The following is a 24969-nucleotide window of genomic DNA, read 5'->3' on the forward strand; positions in this document are numbered from 1 at the left end:
AGTCAGAGAAGAGAGGCGTGGGCGCCGAGGGGCGCCTCGGGGGATTTGCAGTAGGGGAGCTGGAGCCCCAGGACCAGGAAGTCCAAGCTATGGGGAGCCAGCTGCCTGGACAGGGGAGCCGCTGGGCCGGCAGGCCGAGGAAGGCTCTGAGCACCTGGGTCGGAAGAGCGTGTGGCCAAGGTAATGATGTCCGCAGGGGAAGGCTGACAGGTGTGCCCAACCTCCCAAGGAAAGGGCGCCCCGGCCACGGAGCTGGGCACTGAGTGTTTGCCCAGTGGACGCTCACTGCTTACCTGCCTGCGGCGCACCTAGGCTCTGTGCTGAGTGCTGGGTGGGGGTGCACGGCCCCCGTGTAAAGCGAGCCAGACGGCAGTAGCAGCCGGGTGCAGGGAGCCGGGGCGGGGGGCATGACCCACACGGGCCGCAGGGAAGCCCGCGAGCCCAGGCCGCAGGGCGCTGGACGGAGCAGGTGCCTGCACAGCGGCATTCGCCCAGCAGAGGAAAGGTCCGTGCCCCCCAGGCCGGGGCAGGGCCAGAGCAGAGAGGGCAAGGAGGAGGGCAGCTCTGACCTCACAATACCCAGAGCCCGCTGGGCCGACCTTGCAACTCGCAAACCCCTGCGCCCTCCTCCAGGCGGGGCAAGGCCCGGGGCCCTGGGCAGCCTCCAGGTGCAGCCCCCCTCGGGCGGCACCTGCCCCGCTGCCCCGGGGCATGTCTCTGCTCACCAATTATGAGGTGCTTCGGCATCAGATCGAGAGGCTGGTGAGGGAGAACGAGGAACTGAAGAAGCTGGTGCGGCTCATTCGGGAGAATCACGAGCTCAGGTCGGCGATCAAGACCCAGGCGGGTGGCCTGGGCATCAGCGGGTTCAGCTCGGGGCTTGGCGAGCCGACGGCCAACCCTTCTCAGCGCCTGGGAAACTGTAAGCGAGCAAGGAGGGGAAGGGGGGTCTTGGGGAGTCGGTTACAGGCTGCTGGGACAGTGGCCCCAGCCGGGGAGGGGTGGGAGGGGAGGATGCGGGACCTGGGGATGCGGTAGGCCCCAGCCCGCCCACCCCGATGGCCGGAGCCTGCTCTGCTCCCCTCAGCCCCACTTCCAAGCAGCCTCAAAGACAGAATTTCCCAGCTCCGGAACCCACACGTGCCGTGCCGCCGACTGGGTCCAATAGTCCCTCACCCTCAGCCTCCCCTCCCTTCCGCCACCTGTCGCACCCCATTCCTCGGCACCTAGAGATGGCCAGTGGGCAGGTGACAGCCCAGGAGCCAGGGGCAGAGGGCGAGTCCTTGGTGCCACTAACTGAGCCCCGGGCTGAGGAACACCCGGAGGCCAGGGGGACACGGAAGAGGCAGGGCAGCAGGTGCTCTGGGTGGGGGCGACTGTGCTGATGGGGGGTGGGAACCAGGTGGCCCGGGAGATAACAGAGGAAACTCCCAGCGGTGGCCAGGTCCCAGGGCGAGGCAGCGGGAGACCGCAGCTCACAGGGTGTCGGTGGGGGTCACATGGGCTGCAGCGACAGAGCCCGGCATCCCTGGGGGCCTGAACTAGCATCCTTCCCTGAGAGGAGCCCCGAGCTCTCACGGTGTCTGCCGCTGGGCCTCCGCAGCTGGGCCGCGACCCCGGCCCTCAGGGGTGGTGCTTCTAGGAAGGCCCCGATGGCTTCCTACGTGCCCTGTCTAAGCCTCTGCACGCCTTTGGGGCTGATAACCCCTCTCCTTCCGAGCTCCAAGCGCACCCTGGGCCGTCCACGCCCTGCCACCTCCGTCCCCGCGGCTCCCTGCCCTCCACCCCCAGGCCCCAGCACAAGCCAAGGTCCCTTCCAGGGGTCTTGAGGCCCAGCGACCCCCTGGCGCCCAGCTCCCTCCAAAGCACAGTGTTTCTGATTAAGAAGCGCCCCTGGCCTGGGATGCCAGCCCCCTGGGCCTGTGCCCCCGCCTCTGCCCCAAGCCTGCTCCCCGCTCTGCTCTCCAAGCTGCCTCCTCGGATCCCTGCCCCGGCCTCTCTGCTATCAGCCCGGCTGTTCATCCCACCGGTCTCCACACACCCCCACAGATTCGAGGACACAGCCCCCCCTCCTCTGAAGGCTTTACTACAATGACCAGGACATCAGGCCCACAAAAATAAAGACGTGGGGAGGGACAAAGTACAAGAAATCCCAAAGTTTAAGAAAAAAATAAGTTTTCCCCATTTAGGCTTCATTCTTTTTTTTTAATTTTTTAATTTATTTATGATAGTCACACAGAGAGAGAGAGAGAGAGGGAGGCAGAGACATAGGCAGAGGGAGAAGCAGGCTCCATGCACCCAACGTGGGATTCGATCCCGGGTCTCCAGGATCGTGCCCTGGGCCAAAGGCAGGCACTAAACCGCTGCGCCACCCAGGGATCCCTAGGCTTCATTCTTAAAAGAATCCTTGGACAATGTAAAGACTTCCACCTCCTGAAGGGTCCAACTTAGGGGGGTAGGAAGGCTTTGTGGGGGTGAGCCAGGAAGAGATGGGAAGAGGGTACAGGACAAAGAATAGCTCGCGCAAGGAGGGGGCCTGCAGGACCATGAAACATCAGCATTAAAGCCCAGGCTGCGTGTGTGTGTGTGTGACTGTGTGTTTGTGAGTGAGGGGGTATCAGGGCCAGTGAGATGTGGATGAGGTCAGCAGAGGTCAGATGAGCAAGGGGTTCAGGGGACCCTGCAGGGAGCCTGGACCTGTTCCTGATGACCCAATGGCGCCGGGAGGTTCCTGGCAGGGGCCCCGTGTCTGTGCTTCCCCTCTTCTGGGAAGGGACCTGGAGGGGACCAGAGCGAGCCAGACAGCTGAGGAGCCGAGACTCTCAGGCATCAGGTGGGACCACGGAGGAACCAGGGGGAGAGCAATCAGCTCACGTCATTAAAAAGAATGAAGTGCTTGGACGTGAGGGACAAAAGGGCGTCCAGAAGGTGTCTCTGTCCCCACAGAGGCGGCTGGGTGACCGGTGCTGTGGCCTCCTGAGACTACAGAGGTCCCTGTCCCCGGTCCAGCCCAGGGGGACCCATTTCTCTGGCCATGTCCTCACTCCACCCCTGCCCCTGCCCGCGCCTTGTGGCTCATCTTCCTCAGGGATCAAGCTTTCACTCTTGATTTGCTCTTGTGACCATGACCTCAACTTTCTCTTTCTGGGCTAATGGCACTGTGTCCTCCCAACCCTTGGTCCGAGCCCCGCCGCGGTCGGCAGGTCAGCAAGGCTAGGTCAGCAGGTCAGCAGGGTCACAGGAGGAAAGAGCCTGGCCAGCGACACCAGTGACACCACCAGTGTGGCGCAAGCGGGCGGCAGCGGTGACGCAACCCTGAGCTCCAGGCAGGGTCAGGGCAGGAGGAAGAGGGTGCAAGGCCGGTGAAGGCTGAAGCCGCAGGAGTGGTGAGGCCACCGGGGAGGGGAGAGCAGAGCCAGCTCAGGAGAGAAGCGGAGATGCCAGGAAACCTCAAAGTGTAATGTCACAGAGGCCAGGACACAGCTTGGAGGGGACTTCGTGGTCTCAACAGAATGAGGCTGCGGAGGGACGAGGGGGCGAGGGAGTGACCCGGGGGGAGTGAGCTGCTTAGACCTGAACCCCAGCACCGGGAGCCCCGGCGGGGGAGGAGCGCAGAGAGCCAGAAGGACCCGTCGGCCGGTTCCTGGAGCAGGGCTGGGGCGGAGCCGGCCCAGCTTCCTGGATGGGGCGCCTCTCTGTAGAGGTGGGAAGACGCGGGAAAGGTGCCGGAAGCTCTCCCAGCGCCCAGGGAGGGAGGGCGGGAGGTGAGGGAACTGCGGGCGCGGCTTCAGGGAAAGCTGAAGCCGGGATGGGGATGCGGAGCGTGGGCATGAGCGGCGGTCGGGTGGCGGGGCGGGGGGCTCCGCGGCTCGGGCGGCGGCCGCAAGGTGGGGGCGCTGGAGGCAATGCGGGTGCAGCTCGGACCGAGACCAGGCGAGCTGCAGGTGGGGACAAGACAGGCCCGCGTCCCTCCGAGCAGGGCGCAGGCCCGGGGTCTGGGTCAGCTGGGGCCACGGGAGCCGCAGGAGGTGACGGCCCGGTGGCTGCGCGGTGGCTGCCGGCTGCACTGACTTCACACGGAAAGGACAGGTGCCAGGTGCCAGGAGCTCCGGGCCTTGGCTCCGCGACCATGGCAGGTGGGAGGAAGAGCCGGGCTGCGCTTAGGCCGCCAAGGCCTCGTGCTCCTGAGGCTCGGGGGTGAGCAGAGGGCAGATGGACTGGAAGGCAGGGCTGTGGCAGGAGACACAGCGAGCCCGCCACGCTCAGGGCCCAGGTGACAGGACAGCGACTGCTCCCCCCCACTGCTCACGCCTGGTCCCTCAACGCAGAGGCCGTCGGGGTGGACGGGCAGCTGCGGGCGGGGGGGGGCTCTGTGGCTCCTTCTACCTGGTACCCCCCGCGCCTCCTTCCCCTCGCCCATCAGCCCCCTCCTCCCTCCCGTCTCTTCCCCCTCCCCCTCCTCCAGCCCACTGCCTGCTGCCCCCTCTGTCTTCTCTTGGGGGTTGCAGGTGGCTGCAAGCTTCCGGGGGCAGGGGGCAGCCGACTTCTTTTTTTCCAGAAGAGCCCTTTACCCCCTTGTTTCCCAGCCCCCTGCCCCTGAGTTCCCCCAAACCAGGGGCTCCCTTCCCCCTCTAAGTCCGTCTGTCCTCTCCCGGCCGTCTCCGGTCGCCCCCCACCCCTCCCCCAGGACCCATCCCTCCTCCATCAGAACCCAGCCCCTCCCCCCAAACCCTCCTCACATCCCTCAGGATCAGGACCAACCCTCCCCCTCAGGATCGCGGTCCCCAGGACACGAACCCACACCTGGGGCCCCACCCCCCACTCTACCTCCCTCACCAGCATCCTCCCAGGACCTGTCCCCCCTGGGACCCGACCCCCATGAGGACCGGTCCTGCTCCTGGGGATCCGTCCCCAGCGGAGGACCCGCCACGCCTCAGGGCTGCTCCCCTATCTCAGGACCTGTCACTCCCCTCTAGCTCTTTCCCCCCTTTCCGCCGCGCCTGCGCTCTTGGGAAACCTCGGCCCCAGCGGCCTGCGCCCACCGGGTCAGCCCCCTGGGGGCCCAGCCTCCCGGGCTCTGGCCCCGCCCCCGCCCGCGAGGCCCCGCCCCCACGCGAGGCCCCGCCCCCGATGCCGTCTCTCGCGGGAACCTGACTCCTCCAGAGCCTGCGTGCAGACCCGGTGGGGGACTGGTGCGGTGGGGAACTAGAGCGCAGGGGGGCGGGGCGAGAGGCCAGGCTGCGGACGGGAGCGCGACCCCCTCCTCCCTCTTCCCCCCTCCTCCTCCCTCCTCCCCCCTCCTCCCTCCTTCCCCTTCCTCCTTCCTCCTTCCCCCTCCTCCCTCCTTCCCCCTCCCCCTCCTCTGACTTTCCCCCTCCCCCTCCTCCCCCACCCCCTCCTCCCTCCCCGCGTCCCCCCCCCACTGGTGCCCACTGGTCCCTCCCCCTCCCCCAGGGGCGGCAGCACGAAGCAGGGGGGCTGCTGCCGGGAGGAGCAGGTGGGGATGAGTCACAGTTCCGTGAAATAGTTTAAAGCGTTGTTAAGTGCCTTTGTGAACCTACGACCTTTGCGTCCCTGTTTGACTGTAATCATCCCACGTAGCAAACCAACCTTCCTGGACCCTAAGTAAGTCTTAACGTGTGAAATAAATGTAAACGCAGCGAATCTAAAACTTTTTAAGGTTCTAATACTATCACCTAAACCTGGGAAGGTTTCAACTCACAAATCAAAATCAATTAAATGTAGATGATAAAAAGATGGGGGGGCGGGTGGCTGGCTCAGCGCTGGAGCCTGTGGCCTGTGAGCTGCAGGTTGTGCGTTTAAGTCCATGTTGGGGGTACAGGTTAACAAAATCAATCAGGGGGCCCTTGGGTGGCTCAGTTAAGCGTCAGACTCTTGGTTTCCGCTCAGGTGCTGAGCTGCGGTGGTGGGATCCGGCCCTGGGGGGCGGGGCTGCTCAGGGGGGAGTCCCCTTGAGGTTCTTTCCCTCCGACCCCCCTTCCCTGCTTGTGGGCACATGGGGGGCACATGGGATTTTTTAAAAAATCAATTTAGTTCAAATTATAGAAAGATTAAAATAATCACGTGTATATTTTGCATTTGAATGCAAAGCTATATCCAATCATGAAATGGGCAAAAGACATGAAGAGAAATCTCACAGAGGAAGACATAGACATGGCCAACATGCACATGAGAAAATGCTCTGCATCACTTGCCATCAGGGAAATACAAATCAAAACCACAATGAGATCCCACCTCACACCAGTGAGAATGGGGGAAATTAACAAGGCAGGAAACAACAAATGTTGGAGAGGATGCGGAGAAAAGGGAACCCTCTTACACTGTTGGTGGGAATGTGAACTGGTGCAGCCACTCTGGAAAACTGTGTGGAGGTTCCTCAAAGAATTAAAAATAGACCTGCCCTACGACCCAGCAATTGCACTGTTAGGGATTTACCCCAAAGATTCAGATGCAATGAAACGCCGGGACACCTGCACCCCGATGTTTCTAGCAGCCATGTCCACAATAGCCAAACTGTGGAAGGAGCCTCGGTGCCCATCGAAAGATGAATGGATAAAGAAGCTGTGGTCTATGTATACAATGGAATATTACTCAGCCATTAGAAACGACAAATACCCACCATTTGCTTCAACGTGGATGGAACTGGAGGGTATTATGCTGAGTGAAGTAAGTCAATCGGAGAAGGACAAACAGTATATGTTCTCATTCATTTGGGGAATATGAATAATAGTGAAAGGGAGTATAAGGGAAGGGAGAAGAAATGTGTGGGAAATATCAGAAAGGGAGACAGAGCATAAAGACTTCTAACTCTGGGAAATGAACTAGGGGTGGTGGAGGGGGAGGAGGGCGGGGGGTGGGGGTGAATGGGTGACGGGCACTGAGGGGGACACTTGACGGGATGAGCACTGGGTGTTATTCTGTATGTTGATAAACTGAACACCAATAAAAATTAATTTATTAAAAAATGCAAAGCTATGGGCTGAAATGTCTTTTTTAGTTTTCGTTTAGATTCCAGGTACTTAACATACGCTGTCACCTTAGTGTCAAGTGGAGATTATATGATCCAACACTTCCATAGACCCGCCCCCCCCACCGCCACCCCCACTCCCCCCACCCCCCGGCTCAGATGGATAGGTGCTCGCCTTTATCCCCATCCCCCCACCCACCCAACCTCCTTCCCCCATCTCCCTGCTTCTGGGATTCTCCTTGGTGGCCCTGAGGGATCGCAGACCCTGTGAACACTGTGTCCATGACGGAAGCCACCGTGGTCTTGGCCCTGAGCCGTGGACACACCCCTCTCCCTGCTCTGTGCCCCCAGCTGTGCACTGAACTGGCCTCTGAACCACCAATGTTTTCCCTGTAAACTAAATGCCTGTGACCCTCAGGAATCCTTTTTTTTTTTTTAAGATTTTTATTTATTTATTCATGAGAGACACAGAGAGAGAGGGGTAGAACACAGGCAGAGGGAGAAGCAGGCTCTATGCAGGGAGCATGACGTGGGACTCGATCCCGGGGTCTCCAGGATCAGGCCCTGGGCCGAAGGCAGCACTAAACCGCTGAGCCACCCGGGTTGCCCCGATTCCGTAGTTTTCATATACTCACAGGTATGTGCAAAGATCACCACGAGTTTAGAACATTTTCATCACTTCGGAAAGAACCCCTTCAGCGATCATGCTCCTACCACCTACCCCTCTACACGTCTCAGCAACCATTTATCTACTTCTTGTTTTTACGGATTTGCCTATTCTGGATAGGTTGTTTTTGTTTTTGTTTTGTCTGGGAGAGACAGACCTCGAGAGAGAGAGCACTAGCAGGGAAGAGAGGGAGGAGCAGGCTTCCCGCCAAGCAGGGAGCCGGACTCGGGGCTCTGGCCCAGCGCCCTGAGACCCTGACCCGAGCCGAAGGCAGACACTCAACAGACGAGCCACCCAGGCGTCCCGGATATTTCTTATAAATAGAATTATACACATGTGGCTCTTGTGTCTGGTTTCTTTCACCCAGCACATGTCTCCAAGGTTTGGCCGTGTTGTCCCGTGAATCAGAACTTCCTGCTGGGACTGGAGTTTTTGTTGTTTCATGCTTGAATACCATTTCATTAATGGACACATCACATTTTGTGTATCCATTCCTCAGCCGGTGGACTTTTGGGCTGTTTCCTCCTTTTGGCTATTCTGAATGAACTGCTATAAACATCCACATTAAGAGTTTCTGTGTGGATTTGTGTTTCCACGTCTCGCGGGCACATATCTAAGCGGAGAATTGCTAGGTCGTATGGTAACTATACGTGTAACTATTTGAGGAACTGCCAGATTGTTTCCCAATGTGACTGCAGGATTTTTTATTCCCATCAGCAATGTGTGAGTGTTCCGATTTCTCCAAATCCTTACCAGTATATATTATTTGATTTTTTTGTTAGAGCCATCCCAGTGAGCGTGAAGTGGTTCTGATTTGCATTTCCCTGATGCATAATAACGCTGAGCATCTTCTCTGTGCTAACGAGCCATTTGTATATCATCTTTGAGAATGTCTGCTCATGTCCTTTGCCCATTTTTAGGTTGGGCAATTTATCTTTTTATTATTGAGTGAGAGAATTCTTTATAGGGTCTGGGTACAAGTCCCTTATCAAGTACACGACTCGCATTACTTTCTCCCATTCCACAGGTTCTCTTTTTACTTTCTTGATGGTATCTTTTGAAACATAGAAGCTTTTAATTTTGGTGAAATCCATCTCGTTTGTTGTTTCTTTTGTTGCTCACCGGTTTGGGGCCATATCTAAGAATACATTGCCACATCCAGGGTCATGGAAACTTACCCTTATGTTTTCTTCTAAGAATTTTTTAGTTTTAGTTCTTATATTTAGGCCTTTGATTCATGTAGCTTTTGTATATGGTGTGAGGTAAGCATCCAACTCCATTCTTTTGCACGTGGATTCCAGCAGTCCCATCACTGTTTTTTGAAAAGATTATTCTTTCCCGGGCAGCCCAGGTGGCTCAGCAGTTTAGCATCGCTTTTGGCCAGGGCGTGATCCTGGGGTCCCGGGTTTGAGTCCCACATCGGGCTCCCTGCATGGAGCCTGCTTCTCTCTCTGCCTGTGTCTCTGCCTCTCTCTGTGTGTCTCTCATGAATAAATAAATAAAATCTTAAAAAAAAAAAGATTAGGGATCCCTGGGTGGTGCAGCAGTTTGGCGCCTGCCTTTGGCCCAGGGCGCCATCCTGGAGACCCGGGATCGAATCCCACATCGGGCTCCTGGTGCATGGAGCCTGCTTCTCCCTCTGCCTGTGTCTCTGCCTGTCTCTCTCTCTGTATGTCTATCATAAAAAAAAAAAAAAAAAAGATTATTCTTTCCCACATTGAATTGTCTTGGTCCCCTTGTTGAACATCAGACCACAGATACATGGGTTTATTTCTGGACTCCTTATTCTGTTTCATTCACCTATATGTTCCGCACTATGCCAGTGCCACATAATCTTTTTTTTAAGGTTTTATTTATTTATTTGAGCCAGACAGAGAGAGCACACACGCACACATGAGCGGGGGGAGGTGCAGAGGGACAGAGAGAGAACCAGGTTCCCTGCTGAGCGGGGAACCAGACTCAGGGCTCTATCCCAGGACCCTGAGGTCATGACCAGAGGCACCCCTAGATCTTTAATTCTTTCAGAAATGTTTGTAGTTTTCAGAGAATAAGTTTTGCATTTCTTTTGTTAAATTGATTTCGAAATACTTTGTTCTTTTTGATGCTATTTCCTTAATTTCATTTTTGAATTGTTCATTGCAATTGAATGGAAATACCGTTGCTTTTGTAAACTCCAATGACTTTTTTTTTCTTTAAAGATTTATTTCTTTATTTGAGAGAGGGAGAACAGGGGAGGGGCAGAGAAAGTCTGAAGCAGGACCCATGCCCAGTGTAGAGCCTGATGCGGGGCTCGATCTCCTGACCCTGAGATCAGAACCGGGAGTCAAACACTTAGCCAACTGAGCCCCCAGGCGCCCCAGATCCTGATGAATCTTGCATTCTCTGTGTTCTGAAGACCAACAACTTGTTCAGACAGTAACATGCTCATTGAATTTCACATCTTGGGCAGCCCGGGGATCTCAGCGGTTTGGCACCGCCTTCGCCCAGGGCGTGATCCTGGGGTCCCGGGATCAAGTCCCAAGTTGGGCTCCCTGCATGGAGCCTGCTTCTCCCTCTGCCTGTGTCTCTGCCTCTCCCTCTCTGTCTGTGTGTCTCATGAATAGATAGATAAAATCTTAAAAAAAAAAAAAAAGAATTTCACATCTGACACGGCTATCTCAGTGGTCACAGTTTAAGCGGTCACTTTATGGACACTTCCTTCTGTGGTCACTTCAAATTCTCTGTGTTTTTTTTTTTTTTTAAAGATTTTATTTATTCATTAGAGACACACACACACAGAGGGAGAGAGAGAGGCAGAGACACAGGCAGAGGGAGAAGCAGGCTCCCTGCAGGGAGCCCAATGCAGGGGCTGCCCTAACTCTCCGTGGTTAAAGGCACACATAGACTTCAAGTCTTATCCTGACCAATTTTCTTTTAATCATCAAGTTTCATCTTTGCTTCCGTTGCCATCGTTTCTTCTTACTTACTGAACACTCGCTGTGGCCCAAGCCCTGTTCTCGGCCCTGGGAAACGTGGCACCAGGCCCCCCCGCCCTCGTGGAGCGTCCGCTCCAGTGGAGGGACACAGGTCAAATGGACAAGTCAGAGCAGAGCATGTTGAAGATCAGCGCTGAGGAGGAAGGCGCCCGGGAAGGGGCCAGGCAGCGCGCGCACTGGCAGAGTGGCCGGCGGCGGGACCAGCCCACGCGAGGCCAGACTGTGCCCGGAGCACTCTCGGAACAGGCAGATGGCCCCGGGGGCTGGGGCAGAGGGAGCGGGGGAGGTGGGAAGCCAGGCCTGAGGGGGGACAGGCCAGGCACGGGCCTTGGTGATCCAGCCCTGACGGTGGTGGGCAAGCGGCCGTTTCGACGGGCACGGTCTGGCGGGAGCTTGGGGGGGAAAGCTGGCGTCAGAGCAGCCAGGAGGGTCCCCTGAGATGCAGGCAGGAGACGCCGGTGGGGACCAGGTGGGGCGCTGCTGGGGTACCCGCTGGGGCGGCTGCCGGAGTGGCCAGTGGGCAGAGGGCCGGGGTGAGCGTGGCAGAGAGTCGGGATGACGGCAGCGCCGGGGACCCGAGACGCCCGGGGCCGGGAGCCGAGGCTGGAGCCCTCAGCGGAGCTGGGAAGAGGCCAGGCCATTCGGGGCGGGCGCCGGCGGCCAGCCGCAGGACGGACAGGGCCTGGAGCTCTCCAGGCCCGAGCCGCAGCAGCCCGCTGGGGGGGGGGAGCACCCCGAGCCCAGGGTCTGGATGCCCGCCAAGGCAGGCCTTCGGGGGAACGCCCTGCGTGGGGATGCCAGCCCACGAGCCAGGGCAGGCCTGAGGCCCGCGGCAGCAACGGGGGCGGGGTGGGGGGGCACTGCCGGGCAGAAGGACGGAGAAGCCTGGCCGGACAGGCCTCAGGAGGAAGGGACAGATGGAGCCAGGGAGTGCGGGGACGCCCAGACGCGACCTCGAGGGAAGTGGGGGAGAGCCGGGGGGACAGGGATCACCCAGGGAGGCTGGGGGCACCCGGCTGAGCCCCAGCCGGCTCCTTACCCAAGTGCTCCTTCCCCACAGCATCCAGAGCCTCAGAGGAGACCACGTGAGAAGGACACAGGCCCCAGCTCCCACCCCCGGACCCCCTTCACCCCGCGGCTCTAGGAGGTCTTCCCAGCCCCGCCAGCTGTCTCCCCCAGCCCGGTTCCCCCCTCCAGGTTCTCTCTCCCTGCAGGCTACTTCCCTTTGGCCCCAAAGTTTTATTGTCTCCTTGATCCTAAAGCAAATATTTCCAAAAAGCCAAAAAAAGAAATCAGAAAAGAACAGAACGGCTGATTTGATTTATGTATTTTAATGTATTCGTTCAGAAAACACAAATAACAAAAGTAAAAGAAAAGTAAAGTGGTGGTGGGGACGCCTGAGGCGTCTGCCTTCAGCTCAGGTCAAGACCCCGGGTCCTGGGATCCGACCGGGCATGTCCCCCCCTCCCCCGCTAGTGGGGAGCCTGCTTCTCCCTCTACCCCTTTGCCTCCCCCACGTGCTCTCTTTCTCTCTCTCGAATATATAAATAAAATCTTAAAAAATAAAAGTAAAGTGGCAGGACATCTTGGCACACATCGCGCAGGGTCCCAGGGGCACAGATTTCAGCAACAAGCCCAGGGACTTCCGAGGGAATGCAAGAACGCTTCTGAGGGCTCTGCAAGAGGGTAGCTTTAGCAGTGTGCACTAAGGAGCGCTGGAACGTCTGTTTTCAGGGTAAAGAACCAATAATAAAGATTTACGTAGGTATCATGGTCAACATCACTCATCTTCAGGGAAAAACAAATCAGAACCACAACGAGATCCCACCTCACACTGGCCAGGATGGCCAAAATCAGCAAGTCAGGAGATGGCAGGGGTTGGTGAGGATGAGGAGAAAGGGGGGCCCCCTGACCTGCTGGTGGGAATGCAGGCTGGGCAGCCGCTCTGGAGAGCAGTGAGGAGGGTCCTCAAGGGGCTGAATGTAGAGCTACCCTATGGCCCAGAAACAGCCCTACTGGGTACTTATCCACAGGACACAGACAAAGTGATTCCAAGGGACACGTGCACACTGTTTACAGCAGCGTCATCAACAAGAGCCACACTGTGGACGTAGCCCAAGTGTCGGTGGACTTACGGGTGGATAACGAAGAAGCAGCATATACACACACACACATACACAATGGAATATTACTCAGGCATCAAAAAGAATGAAATCTTGCCATTTGCAACGACATGGATGGAACTAGAGGGTATGATGCTGAGTGAAAGAAGTCCACCAGAGAGACAATTATCACATGATTTCACTCATCGGTGGAATTTAAGAAACAAGCAAATGGAAAAAAGAAAGAAAGAGGCAAAGCAGGAAACACTCTTAGGGCTAGAGAACACCCTGAAGGTCCCTAGAGGGGAGGAGGTGGGGTGGGAAACAGGTGATGGGGCTCGGGGCTGCGCCTGTCCGAATGAGCACCGCGTGTCTTATGTAAATGTTGGATCACCACCCTGTACACCGCATGGCGTGCGTGAACTACACCGGAATGGAAGTTAAAAACCTAATTAAAAAAGATTTGTGTAGGGATCCCTGGGTGGCGCAGCGGTTTGGCGCCTGCCTTTGGCCCAGGGCGCGATCCTGGAGATCCGGGATCGAATCCCACGTCGGGCTTCCGGTGCATGGAGCCTGCTTCTCCCTCTGCCTGTGTCTCTGCCTCTCTGTGTGTGTGTGTGACTATCATAAAAAAAAAAAAAAAAAAATTAAAAAAGATTTGTGTAGTAGAATTATTTGCCGCTGGGAAAACTGGAATCAATGTGCATGGCCCAGGACTGGAAGGGGCTCCACGGACGGCGCAGGTTCGCCCCCAGGGCTGCTGGCTGAGGAGGGTGCTGCTGGAGGCCGACCCGTGAAGACAGGAAGGACGCAAGGGCAAGGATCTCACAGAAGGCTGCCTGCCACCTATTGGTACGTGGCCCTGCAGCTAAGAACGGATTTTACATTTTTAAACGGGAGAAAATCAAAAGAACTCTATTTCTGGATGTACAAAAAGTACACGAGATTCAAATATTAGTGTCTCTGAATAACGTTTTGTTGCTACAGATCCACATTTGTTTCCATGTGCTGGTCTGTGGCGGCCTTGGCAGCAGGGCAGCTGGGTTGTGTTGCTGCAACAGAGAGCAGATGGGCTGCAAAACTGGCAATATTTACCAGCAGCCCTTCCTAGACAAGGCGCATCAGCCCCTGAGCTACAAAACACGGGGAGAAGGTCCTTGAGGCAACACGGAGCTTCGTGTTATGACCAGCAGTGGAGTGACAGGACAGCCAGTAGTTTGTAATGTGTGTGTGGTTTTTTTTAAATATTTTATTTATTTATTCATGAGACACAGAGAGAGACAGAGGCAGAGGCAGAGGGAGAAGCAGGCTCCCTGTGGGGAACCTGACGGGGGCTCAACCCCAGGACCCCGGGGTCACGACCTGAGTGGGAGGCAGATGCTCAACCACTGAGCCCCCAGTTGCCCCCAGTAATTTCCAATCTTATTTTGACTTCTCTGTAGCTCTGTTCTTTCTCCACAGTGAGCACATATGGCTTTTATGACAACAACAAATGTGGCAGTTTTCAATTAAAATGCACACTCCCCCAAACCTTCCCAAACCTTGGTCATCAAGGGCACTCTCAGACACCCCAGGACAACCCTAGGGCTCTTGGGCCCCCACACGGGGATCCAGGAGTGTAGAGCAGCAAGTCTAGGCCAGACCCACCCTCTTGAACCTGCATTTACTGTCCTCAGAGACACTGGGCAGGGAAAAGCCACCACTGGTGCCACTGAGCCCGTGTGCTTATTCTCACTCTGGCCGCCCTGTGGGTCCTCCACCTGGTGAGGCTAGGCTGTCCCCACAGGGACAGTGGTCAGGGGGCCTGGGCCCACTCCTCCCCACCAGGGAACATGTGGGTCAACTTGGCAACCGGGGGACCAGCCCCCTGGAGACCCTCCCCAGCGAGAGGTCAGCATCTCTGTTCATGGGATGGTAGGAGGGGTGGGGGGCTGTGGAAGGGCCCTATGACGGCTCCCTCTAAAGACAGAGAGACGAAGGGCCAGGCCCTCCTGGGGGATCTGCCGACTGCCCCCAGGCCCCCCTCGGAGGTACGGGGTCATGGTCTGGCCCACCCAACGGAGGCAGCTCACAGTTGGTCAGCTCGTAAGAGGCAAACAAAGGGGCACCGTGGCCTGGGCCCTGCCTCTGCAGGCGACAGCCCCTCCCCTCGGGCCTGCCTGGGGTCTCAGCGCTCTCTCTGTGTCCCCCAGGTGTCTTCCTGCCCCAGGCCCCGGCAGCAGCAAACGAACCCGTCCTGGAAGAACTGGGGATTCTGACCCTGGCGCCCCTGGCCGACGTGCTAAGCAGCCCACAGCCCACCCCTGCGGCCACCCCCATCGTGAGCCCCCTGACGGGCCCCCTCAACTCGCTGCTGCCCGGCCTGGGGTCTGTGTCGCAGAGCAGCCCGCTCACCGGGCTCCTGAGCGGCCACCTGGCCGGCCCCTTGGCAGTGTCCCCAGGGGGCACGCTGGCCAGCTCCCTGGGCCTGCCCTCCGCTGGCCCCCTGCCCCTGGGCAGCCCCCTCATGGGCCCGGTGGCAGGCTCGGTGGCTGTCTCTCTGGGCAGCCCCCTGCTCACCTCCACGGCCGCAACTCTCGGCGTCTCTCAGAACCTTCTGGTCACCCCCCTGAGCAACCTGGTGCTGCCCGAGGCCCCGAGGGTGCCGCTGGCAGAGCCACTGCAAGGCTGCCCCTCGGGGCCCCAGCCATTGGCCAGAGCCAGGCCCGTCGCCCAGGGTAAGCGGCAGGGGCGGGGGGGGGGGGGGGGAAGGCGGTGCGGCCCCCGGGCAGTCCGCAGGCCGGCCTCACTCTCACCCTCCTTTTCTCCTCCCTGCACCCCCACCGCGTCTCCAGTCCCCATGCCCACGGAGCATCCCCGGCCAGCCCAGGACCTGGATCCCCTCAGCATGACGTTTGTGGGTTCTCCCATCCGTACCTCCACCCCTATCACCACCAGGAGCACGCCTGGGCCCATGACCACCTTCTCCTATGGCAGCTCAGACGTCAGGCCCCAGCCCAGTGCCACTCAGGGACAAGCAGTCCCCGTGCCTGTCCCCAGCACCACAACGGCCCCCCCGGTGGACGCAGTCCTCGCCCCTGCCCCTACTCCCGCCCCCCCTCCTGTCACCCACTACACCCCCTCCAGCACCACCCACATCACCCCGTACCCCCCCCAGTCCTCCACCCGGGCACACCACCCCCCCACCCAGCCCTCACCCACCTCTCACTCCCCTCCACGAAACCCCCACTCCCCGCCCCGAACCTCGTCCTCCCCGGCTTCGATCAACGACACCCGGGGCCCACATGGCTCAGAAACCTCTCGCAAAAGCATCCTGGAGTTGGAACGGAAGCTGGCTCACCGCAAGACCAGCAAGTTCCCTGAGAGCCCCCGAGGTCAGTGACACGCGCTCAACACAAGAGGGGGTGTCTCCTACGTGCTCGCGGACCTCCCTGGCACTGGCCTGGGCCGCTGACCGTGGCCGCTGAGCACTCCTTCCGCCCCCTGTCGTCCCCAGAGTCAAAGCAGCTGGCCTGGGAGAGGCTGGTGGGGGAGATCGCCTTCCAGCTGGACCGCAGGATCCTGTCCAGCATCTTCCCGGAGCGCGTGCGCCTCTACGGCTTCACGGTCTCCAACATTCCAGAGAAGATCATCCAGGTGTGTGGCGCCCTCTCCCATTCACCGCCTGTCAGGGACGGGGAGCTCGCTGGCCGTGCAAGGCTGCTGGGGGGCCCTGGCCCTGGGACCCAGCCTGGCCAAGCACGTCAGAATCCGAGGACACCCTGGGAGGGAGGAAGCATGGTGTTCAGTCCGAGGGGCAGGGGGAGTTCAGGGCACCTGGCATCAGGAGCCTGTGGTCCTAGGGGTGTGGCCCCCCAGAGGACAGGGCGGGGGGGGTGCTGAACATGGTCAGGCCTGCACTGCGATCGCCTCCCCATGGCCACCTCTCAGCCCCAGGGCCCCCCAGACTAGCAGAGCTAATGCTTTCCCCACCCATTGGGACCCTCAAGGGTCACTGGGGTGACCCAGGGGAGGCAGGTCCCAGGACCTCTGAGCAGCGGGCGGCCTCATGGCCAGGGCCCTCAGGCCCAGGCTGGTTTCAGCATACTCTTAGCAGACCGCTCACCAAGCCGGCTGCCGCTGAGGAGCACAGAGGACAGGACTTCGCAGGGGTGCTGGGCACTGTACCTCAGCCCCACGCGCCGAGCTGAGTCGCCAGATATGGGCGGTGCAGCTGACGGTGTGTGCTCCTCCGTGTGTGCCCCTCCCCACGCCCCGTGGACGCGCCAGCTCCGGGCGGCCACTTGGCCTCCTCTGGGCAATAGTCCTCTGTGCTCCCCCACCTCTCTCTGTCCCTCCGGCGTCTTTATCTGCAGATGCCGATATTTGTATCCAGGCTTGAGGCCGCCCTTTCCTTTGTATCCTTCAGTTAGGTTTTTAATTTGAATGTGGTCAGAATTATCCACTTTGCCTTTACTGCTTGTGCGCTTCAGGTCTCCCTCGCAGCTAGAGCGGTGGAGGGCGGAGGGCAGCTGAGTCGCCTCCCAGTCCCGCGAGCGAGGGTGGGGTCCACCGCCACTCTGACACCCCCGACCCTGGTGTCCCCCATGGGAAGGGGGGCAGAGCTGGGGCACCTCCCTTCTTCCAGGCTGTCTCTGCTCCCCCCCTCTTTGCTCCTCGACCGTCTGTCAAGTTCCAGGAAAAACCTAGGTCGAATGTGTAGTTCCGTACTGCTTTCCGGATTAGGCTGGGGCCGGGCCGCCTTCACCTTGCGGGGGGGTTCCCGCGCACCTGCCGTTTCTGCTGCTCACGTCAGCAGGGCCCACCTGGTCACGGTCAGTCCCATGAGGCTTGAGGCGCCTCCGGGACGTCTGCCGCCACTGCCGGGTCCCGAGGGCAGATTGGCCCAGGCTGTTTAAAAACTGGCGGAAAACACAGCAGAAGCACAGTATTTGTGTCTCTAAGATGCTGTGTCTGATATCAACTGGCCAAGATGCATGTAATGAACACAAGTCCAGCTGCCCTCATGGAAGCTACATATGAAATTGTGAAAGAGGCTTCCTACTGCTTGAGGATGCCGTCCGGATGGAAGGAGGTAGAGACACCTCATCCCTGACGCGGGAGCTGGCTGGGCAAGCCGAGCCCCACCCCGGCTCCTCACTTCGCGGGAGTCACTCCTACGCCACCGCCGTACAACGGTCATCACTCTAAGTGGCAGCTTGTAGCGAAGAGGCGGGAGATGAGAGCAGGATGTGAGGCCCTCTCCTCTGGCGGCCACGGGAGTCCCTGGCCAGTGGCCAGCGCCTTGACCACCATCTGGCAGCTAGCGGCGGGGAGGCTGGGCTCCCACCAAACGTTCATCCGCTCATTGTGCCCCATGCCCACCTGCAGCTCTTCCGGAGCTATTGGCCCCATGCACCTTCCATCGGCAACGACCAGTGCTGCCAGGTCATACCCTTGCCGCCCAAACTGTGGGGGAGCAGACCCCTCCCCAGGGGAGCCCAGCTGCGCAGAAATTGCCCCTGACGCCAGGCAAACACCCCTGGCCGGGCCTCTGCAGAGCCCACTGCATATGGATGACGTCTGGTTCCACCTGAGGACCGTGAAGCTGCATCCTGCTCCCCGGACCGGCTGACCCGCCGGCTTGCCTGGCCCTCGTGTTGGTTCCTCTCAGCATCCAGTTCCACTTTGCCCAGATTTTCATTTCCCTTCCTCAGAGCATCTTGTTTCCCTGCATGTGGAACTCCAGCATCGGTCATTGCTAGAATCCCTAAAGTCCATCCCGGCCCCCAACCTGCTCAAGCCTGGCTCGTCTGCTTCGCGGACGCCGTAAGGGTGACAGGAAAAGCTTTAATAGAGCCGCATTGCTGAGTAAGGGCTTGTTGACTGTTTTCTCTGAATCTGGGCCATCTTTTTTTAAAAGTTCACAGACCGTTCCTGTGCCATATTTTAAGCTCAAGTAAAAGTTGTCCCAGTGCCCAGACCTGTCACCTCTTCTGCCCAGTTGCAAAGGCCTCCTGCTGGGGGACCAGGTGCTCTTAGCTTTCCTTCCGGCTCCCAGTCATAGCAGGCCCGGAGTCCAGCCACGCCCGTGTGAGGGTCGCGGGGGTGGTACCTTGCGGCTGTGTCTGGCTGGGTCCTGGGGCCTCTGGGGTCCCACTCACCGGCCTGCAAAGGATGGTCTTGTTTTTTGCATAACGGTTCGTTTCCCGCTACCATGCCAAACTCTTTTTCTGGTTCTAATAGCCTGTACGTCATCTTGGCCTTTGTATGTAGACAATCATATTGCACACTATTGAAGAGACGCAAACAGGGGCACCTGGGTGGCTCTGTCAGCTAAGCGTCTGCCTTCTGCTCAGGTCATGATCTCAGGGTCCTGGGTTCGAGTCTTGCATGGATGGGGCTTCCTGCTCAGCCGGGAGTCTCCTTCTTCCTCTGCCCCTACCCCTCATGCGCACCCTCTGCCTCCCAAGTGGATAAATAAAATCTTTAAAAAATAAACACAAGAATATTAAAATAGATAACACAGCAACCCCATCCAGTTTGAGACTCGCCTAGGAACACACACGTCAAGGGTGCCTGTTAAGTGCAACGTGTGTCCCAGGCTGTTGGCCAGATCTTCCTCAGTCAAGCTCCTGGTGGCAGATAACAGAATCCACACTGGCTGATGTAAACAGGAAGACGTTAATGAGGATGCCAGGGTGGGTACAAGAGCTGGTGCAGCCACCCCTGAAGACCCAGGCTCACAGCCCCTGCGCCCTGGCTCGGGGGAACCTGCCCCCAGGGCACCACGGCCCCCAGGCAGGAGCCTCCACCCGCGCAGAAGCCCGGGTGCAGGGGATCCCTGGGTGGCGCAGCGGTTTGGCGCCTGCCTTTGGCCCAGGGCGCGATCCTGGAGACACGGGATCGAATCCCATATCGGGTTCCCGGTGCATGGAGCCTGCTTCTCCCTCTGCCTGTGTCTCTGCCCCTCTCTCTCTCTCTGTGACTATCATAAATTAAAAATATATATATATTAAAAAAAGAAGCCCGGGTGCAGGTGCCCAAGCCGCAGGGCGTCCGGGAAAGGCTCCCAGCTCCAGGCAGCCGTGCAGCCGAACAAAAGCCGGAGGAGGCAGCTCCTGCGTCGCCCACGCCAGGGTACGAAGTCTTTCCTCGTCCTCATTTCTTGAGAGCTCTGGGGTCTCTTAACCATGAAGAAATATTTTTTTTAACAATGTTTTTCTATCATTGAAAAGATCACATGAGGCTTCCCAGCCTGCCTTCTGCCCTAACACCCGGCGGCGCGGGAGAGGGTGTTCGGGTCCTCAACCACAGCGGCCCTGGCGGCGTCAACGCCCCGCGATGCGGAGCGCGGTCACCTGCGATCCTCCAGCCCCGGAGCGCGCGCCAGGCGCCGGGACCCACGCGCCCGGGGCTCGCTCCGTCCCTCGGCCGCGCGCTCGGACCCGGCCCACCCCTGGCGGGACCCCAGGACCCACCCGGGGCGCAGGGGCGGAGCTTGCGGCCGCGGTGCCGTCCCATCGGCTCGATCTCGGTGACGTCAGGCCTCGGGGGCGGAGCGGGGGGCGGGCCGCGGGAGCCTAACCCGGGCGGGGCAGGGCGGGGCGCGCTCCGGCTCCGTCCCGACGCTGGCGTGTGCTGAGCCACGTGCGGAGCCCCCCCGCGGACACGTGCCCTGTGCGGTGGGAGTCCCGGGGCGGAGAGACCCGCGCTGAGCACCTGCCCCGCCTCCTGGAGGTGCGCGCGCCTTTGCTCACAGCCGCGCTCTCCTCCACGGTGCTCCAGCGCCAGGTGCTCTGCCCGCAGACGTTCCCCGAGGACACATCTGCACCTGCGTCACCTACCCTGGACCAAACTGCTGCCACCTTGCTGGCCGCCGCCACCCTTCCCGCTGCAGTTACCCACTCCGATTAGGAGGCGTCGGAGGCAGCTACCCACTCCATGCCAAGTTCACGCCAAGTAGTCGCACCCTCGGGGAGCTCCCCCACTCCCCGGCGGCCTTCAGTAGATAAGCAAAGCCCTGACCATGTACGCCAGGGCTTCGGGGCTGATACATGCGGGGGGGGGGGCGGGCAGGAGAGCTTAGGGTGGGAGCGAGGCACCGGGTGGCGGGTTCCGTCACCACACGGTGGCCTCATCCGGGCCAGCTCCAACACCCTGGGAAGCCCCTCCTCCCTCCATTCCTGGGAAACGCAATTCTGCCCAATGAGCGAGCCCATTGGTGTGTCCTAGGGAACTAGGGTCCCCTCGTGGTGGTGCAGACCAACACTGACGCTGTGCTCAGCACCCCTGGAGATACCTCCTTTAATCTTCGAAATAGCCATCAGGTGGTTTCCTTCCTCTCATAGCAGGGAAACTGAGGCTTAGACCCAGTATGGTCACTGAAACAGCCATTGAAACCTGCTCTCCATGTGACCCCCTGCTCTGCGCTCCGCCTCCCAGCACCTTCTGTGCCATGCATGCTGTTCCCTGTCCTGGAAGCTCCTTTGCTCCCGTTGTCCTCATCCTTCAGAGGCAGCCCAGGCATCCTCTCCCCTCCAGAGACCTTCGCCCCGGCAGCTGGTTGCTCCCCGCGGCCGCACTCCCATACTGTCTTCCTCCTGGGCTTTGTTATCCTTGTAAACAGAGCAGGCTTTGCTCAGCGCCCCACACAGGGCAGGACTGAGAATCTGTGCGATGGATAGACAGGACCTTCACCCTCTCTTGCCAGCTTCTGCCCATCCCCTTATATGGCCGGCACTATCCTTTAGAGTCACAAAGCCAACAGACCAGGAATCTCTGGCCCTTTACGACAGCCCCCCCCCCCCCCCCGCCGCCATGCTCTGCTCAGCCCTGCCAGCTTCTCGGTGCCGGGAGGCATCCCTGGCTCCGGCGGGGTCCTTGTCCTGCTCCTCCCCACTCACTGCCCTCACCTGGCCCTCCGCTCTCAAGGGGTCATGTCCTTGGGGCAGACCTGGCCTGTCTCAGTGTGAATATGCCCACACTCCTCTCCCGTCCAGCACCCTGGCAGGGTGGGTGCCGTGCGCTCCCCCCGGACTTGTGCTCCTATCTGGGGCTCCATACACCTAGTGTGGCACACAGCAGGAGTGTGCTCCCCAAGGGGAGCAGATGATGGGTCCTGACATCCCCACAGGGGGGCGAGGCTTAACACTGTCCACCCACTGCGCTCTGTGCCATTCGGCATGAAGAGCTGCAGGTTCACCGCTTACCCAGAGAGTTGGCTGAGCTCCCTGCCGCCTGACGTGGGGAAGGAAACGGCGGATGGAGGGAGAAGGCTTAGGGGCCAAGAGGAGCCTAGAGTCAGGAAGCCAGGCTTGTCCTGGTGCTGACTGTGCACTGAGTGCTGAGCAGAGGGTTCTGGATGCATCTGCCAGAAGTCAGGGGTCATGTTAGCTGAGCCCAGCCATGAGTCCAGTGCTCTGTTCACATGACCATCGGGGGAGGAGAGGACAGGGGATTTTCCTGGAGAAGGTGAGGCCAAGCACGTTGTTTTGAGGGCTTAGGAAGCAGCCTGGTAGGCATCCAGGGGATGGCTGGAGGGGGGTGCACGGGGCCAGATAGGCCCTAACCCCAGGAGGTGCAGCAGTGGGAAGTGCAGGGGGAGATCAGTCAGGGCGAGACCCTGTCCAGCTACTGCAGACCTGTCACTCGGTGGGCCTGGGGACAGCTGCGTCATTGGTAGGACTCGGTGCAAATGAAAATACAGGGCTCTTTGTTCAAAATTTATAAAGAACTTCAGGGTGACTACAGCAGAGCATGAAGCAGAGTGTGGGCCCTTCTGAACAGGGGGCCCTGAATGCGTGTGCAGGTCACATGCCCAGGGGGTGATGGCAGGAGCCGAGAGGAGGGGCTGGCTTCCTGCTTCCTCCTGAGATGTTGGGATGCAGTCACTGCCTGGTTGGGGGGCCCAGGCAAGGAAGAATTGGGTGGGGACCCACCAGTCGCTGCCAGTCCCCAGGTCCAGGTACCAGGAGGGGTCACCAGAGGGGTGGTGGGACCCCCAGCGCTGAGACCAAGGGTGCTTGGAACAGAGAAGGGGCCTGGAAAGGAGGTGGAGGCCTCAGGGCAGGGAGTAGCAGGAGGCCTGGGAAAGCCCCTGAGTGGTATGGCCGGCCCCCCACGGTCATTAGGGACCCCCGTCCTCCTTCCTTCCCAGCCATGCTGTCAGCATTTCATGACCTCAGCTCAGTCCCAAATGCCCGCTGGTGGAGAACCCTCCCCTGCAGCTCAACCCACTAGGTTGGAGCCTCTCCCCCAGGACCTCCGGGATACCTCTAGCACACCCCGGGACCTCCAGGAAACCCAGCACCCCCACAGACACAGTCGCCCCTCTCCTGCCTTTGTACCAGTGCAGGGTGGAGGGACCCTGATGGCCGCTCTCCCCTCAGGCCTCCCTGAACCCCAGCGACCACAAGCTGGATGAGGAGCTGTGCCAGACGCTCACACAGCGCTATGTAACCATCATGAACCGGCTACAAAGCCTGGGCTACAAAGGGCGGGTGCACCCGGCGCTGACCGAGCAGCTGGTGAACGCCTACGGCATCCTGCGCGAGAGGCCGGAGCTGGCTGCGTCCGAGGGCGGCTCCTACAGCATGGACTTCCTGCAGCGCGTGCTGGTGGAGACCGTGCACCCCAGCATGCTCACCGACGCGCTGCTGTTGCTCTCCTGCCTCAGCCAGTTGGCACGTGATGATGGCAAGCCCATGTTCATCTGGTGACACTGGCTCCTGCCACCCTGCCCCGCATCCCAGTGCAAGGCCATTAAAGCTTCCACAGACGCTAGCCGCGGGCCGGGCCCAGACCTGAACTCCTGGGTGGTGCCGCCTGTCCTGGGGTGGCTGGCCAGCACCTCACCCCCCCGCACCCCTTCAATCCTGCCTGCTCTAGGGCTCCATGCCCAGCCCAGGGCCCTTCGTGAGAACCCCAAGACCGAAGCTTGGCAGTGTTCAAAGGTCCCATGGCTTCCCTCACCTGGCAGTGGGAGTAGGAGGGGCCCCTGACACTGGGACGGGGAAGAGCAGGAGGCCGCAGGAGCCCAACCGGCAGGAAGGGCTGCGGCGGCGCAGCATCAGTGCCAGGTGGGAGCTGAAGCCTGGGTGCAGAGCGGAAGGCAGAAGCGGGAGGCACGGGATGTGGATGTGGGAATCCCCTCTGTACTGGGCTGGGAAGAGGGGAGGGGGGAGGGCAGGAAGGGCGGGGAGGATGGAGGTGGGGTGGGGGTGGGGGTCAGTCGGGACACCAGGAGGGCAAGGGCCTGTGGACAGTACAGGAAACCAAGCAGTGCAGGCAGGATGCTCGTCCTTGGGAGGCTGTGAGTTGGGGGAGCCCATGGGTGGCCTGGGGCCACAGGGGTGGGGGGACAGGACAGGACCTGTCTGAGGAGGCCAGAGAGGCTGGAGCTGCAGTGGGAGGCAGAGGTGGCCGAGAAGGGGGAATGAGGACCCCAGCAGAGCAGGCCCCTGAGCACCAGGGCTTGCCTTCCAGAAGACTCCGGCAGGCAGAGGAATCTTAGCCGCCACCAGCAAGGAATGCAGGGAAGGAGAGGATCCGGGGATCCTGGGTGCGCTAGAGCCCTCTCCCAGGCGCTCCCTGCCTCCTGGCCCTCCCCACTCCCGGGCCTGCTGCTTCGGGGATCCAGCCAGACCCCCTGGGGAAGGCAGGGAGGACTCTGCGTACAGATAGGTAGACATCCGTAGATAGAAGTGTCGCTCTGCCTGCGGGGAGGCCCAGCATCACCAGGAAGGGGCCACCCTCCAGCACCAGACCTTGGTGCTGAAGGGGGTCGGGATTCCGGAGAACCGGGAGGGGAGGCGGGGCCAGAAGGCCCTCCACCGCCCAGCCCGCGCGGTGAAGGGCAGCCCCGACTCAAGCCACAGGGCAACGGAAGAGCCAACCTGGAGCGCGGTGGGGTCTGGCCCACAGCTCAGGTCCGACAGGTGGGGGCCCCGCGGCAGCCCCGACAGCGCGAGGCAGCGCAGCCCTGGGAGCCGACCGAGCCGGTGCGGGTGGGCCCCGGTGGGGAGCTGGTTTGCGTGCGGCTCGCGTGCCCGGGGGCGGGGCGGCGGCTCAGGCCGAACCAACGGCCCCTCACCCCGTTGGGGGAGCTCCCTGGGGGAGGGTCCCGGCGCCGGCACCGCGGGGGCCTCGGGGAAGCTCTGCGGGGCGCCCCGGGGCTGGCTAGCACCTGTGGCTTTGAGCTCAGTTGCTGGACGTCGCAACCCGGGGGGTGGGGTGGGGGGCGACCGGGGCCGCACG

The 24969-nt window shown here is 60.0% G+C and overlaps 1 protein-coding gene across 1 annotated transcript; it reads left to right on the plus strand.

Annotated features, from left to right (window-relative positions):
• Positions 1-711: 711 nt before the first annotated feature.
• Positions 712-24931, plus strand: SPATC1 (spermatogenesis and centriole associated 1). Its single transcript, XM_055313900.1, has 5 exons — positions 712-922; positions 14925-15418; positions 15536-16106; positions 16229-16368; positions 23103-24931. The coding sequence occupies exons 1-5, from the start codon at positions 712-714 to the stop codon at positions 23430-23432; spliced, it is 1746 nt and encodes a 581-aa protein (XP_055169875.1). The 3' UTR covers positions 23433-24931.
• The last annotated feature ends 38 nt before the right edge of the window (positions 24932-24969 follow it).

Source organism: Nyctereutes procyonoides, unplaced genomic scaffold, assembly GCF_905146905.1.
Source record: "Nyctereutes procyonoides isolate TBG_1078 unplaced genomic scaffold, NYPRO_anot_genome, whole genome shotgun sequence".
In the NCBI taxonomy this organism is placed as follows: domain Eukaryota; kingdom Metazoa; phylum Chordata; class Mammalia; order Carnivora; family Canidae; genus Nyctereutes; species Nyctereutes procyonoides.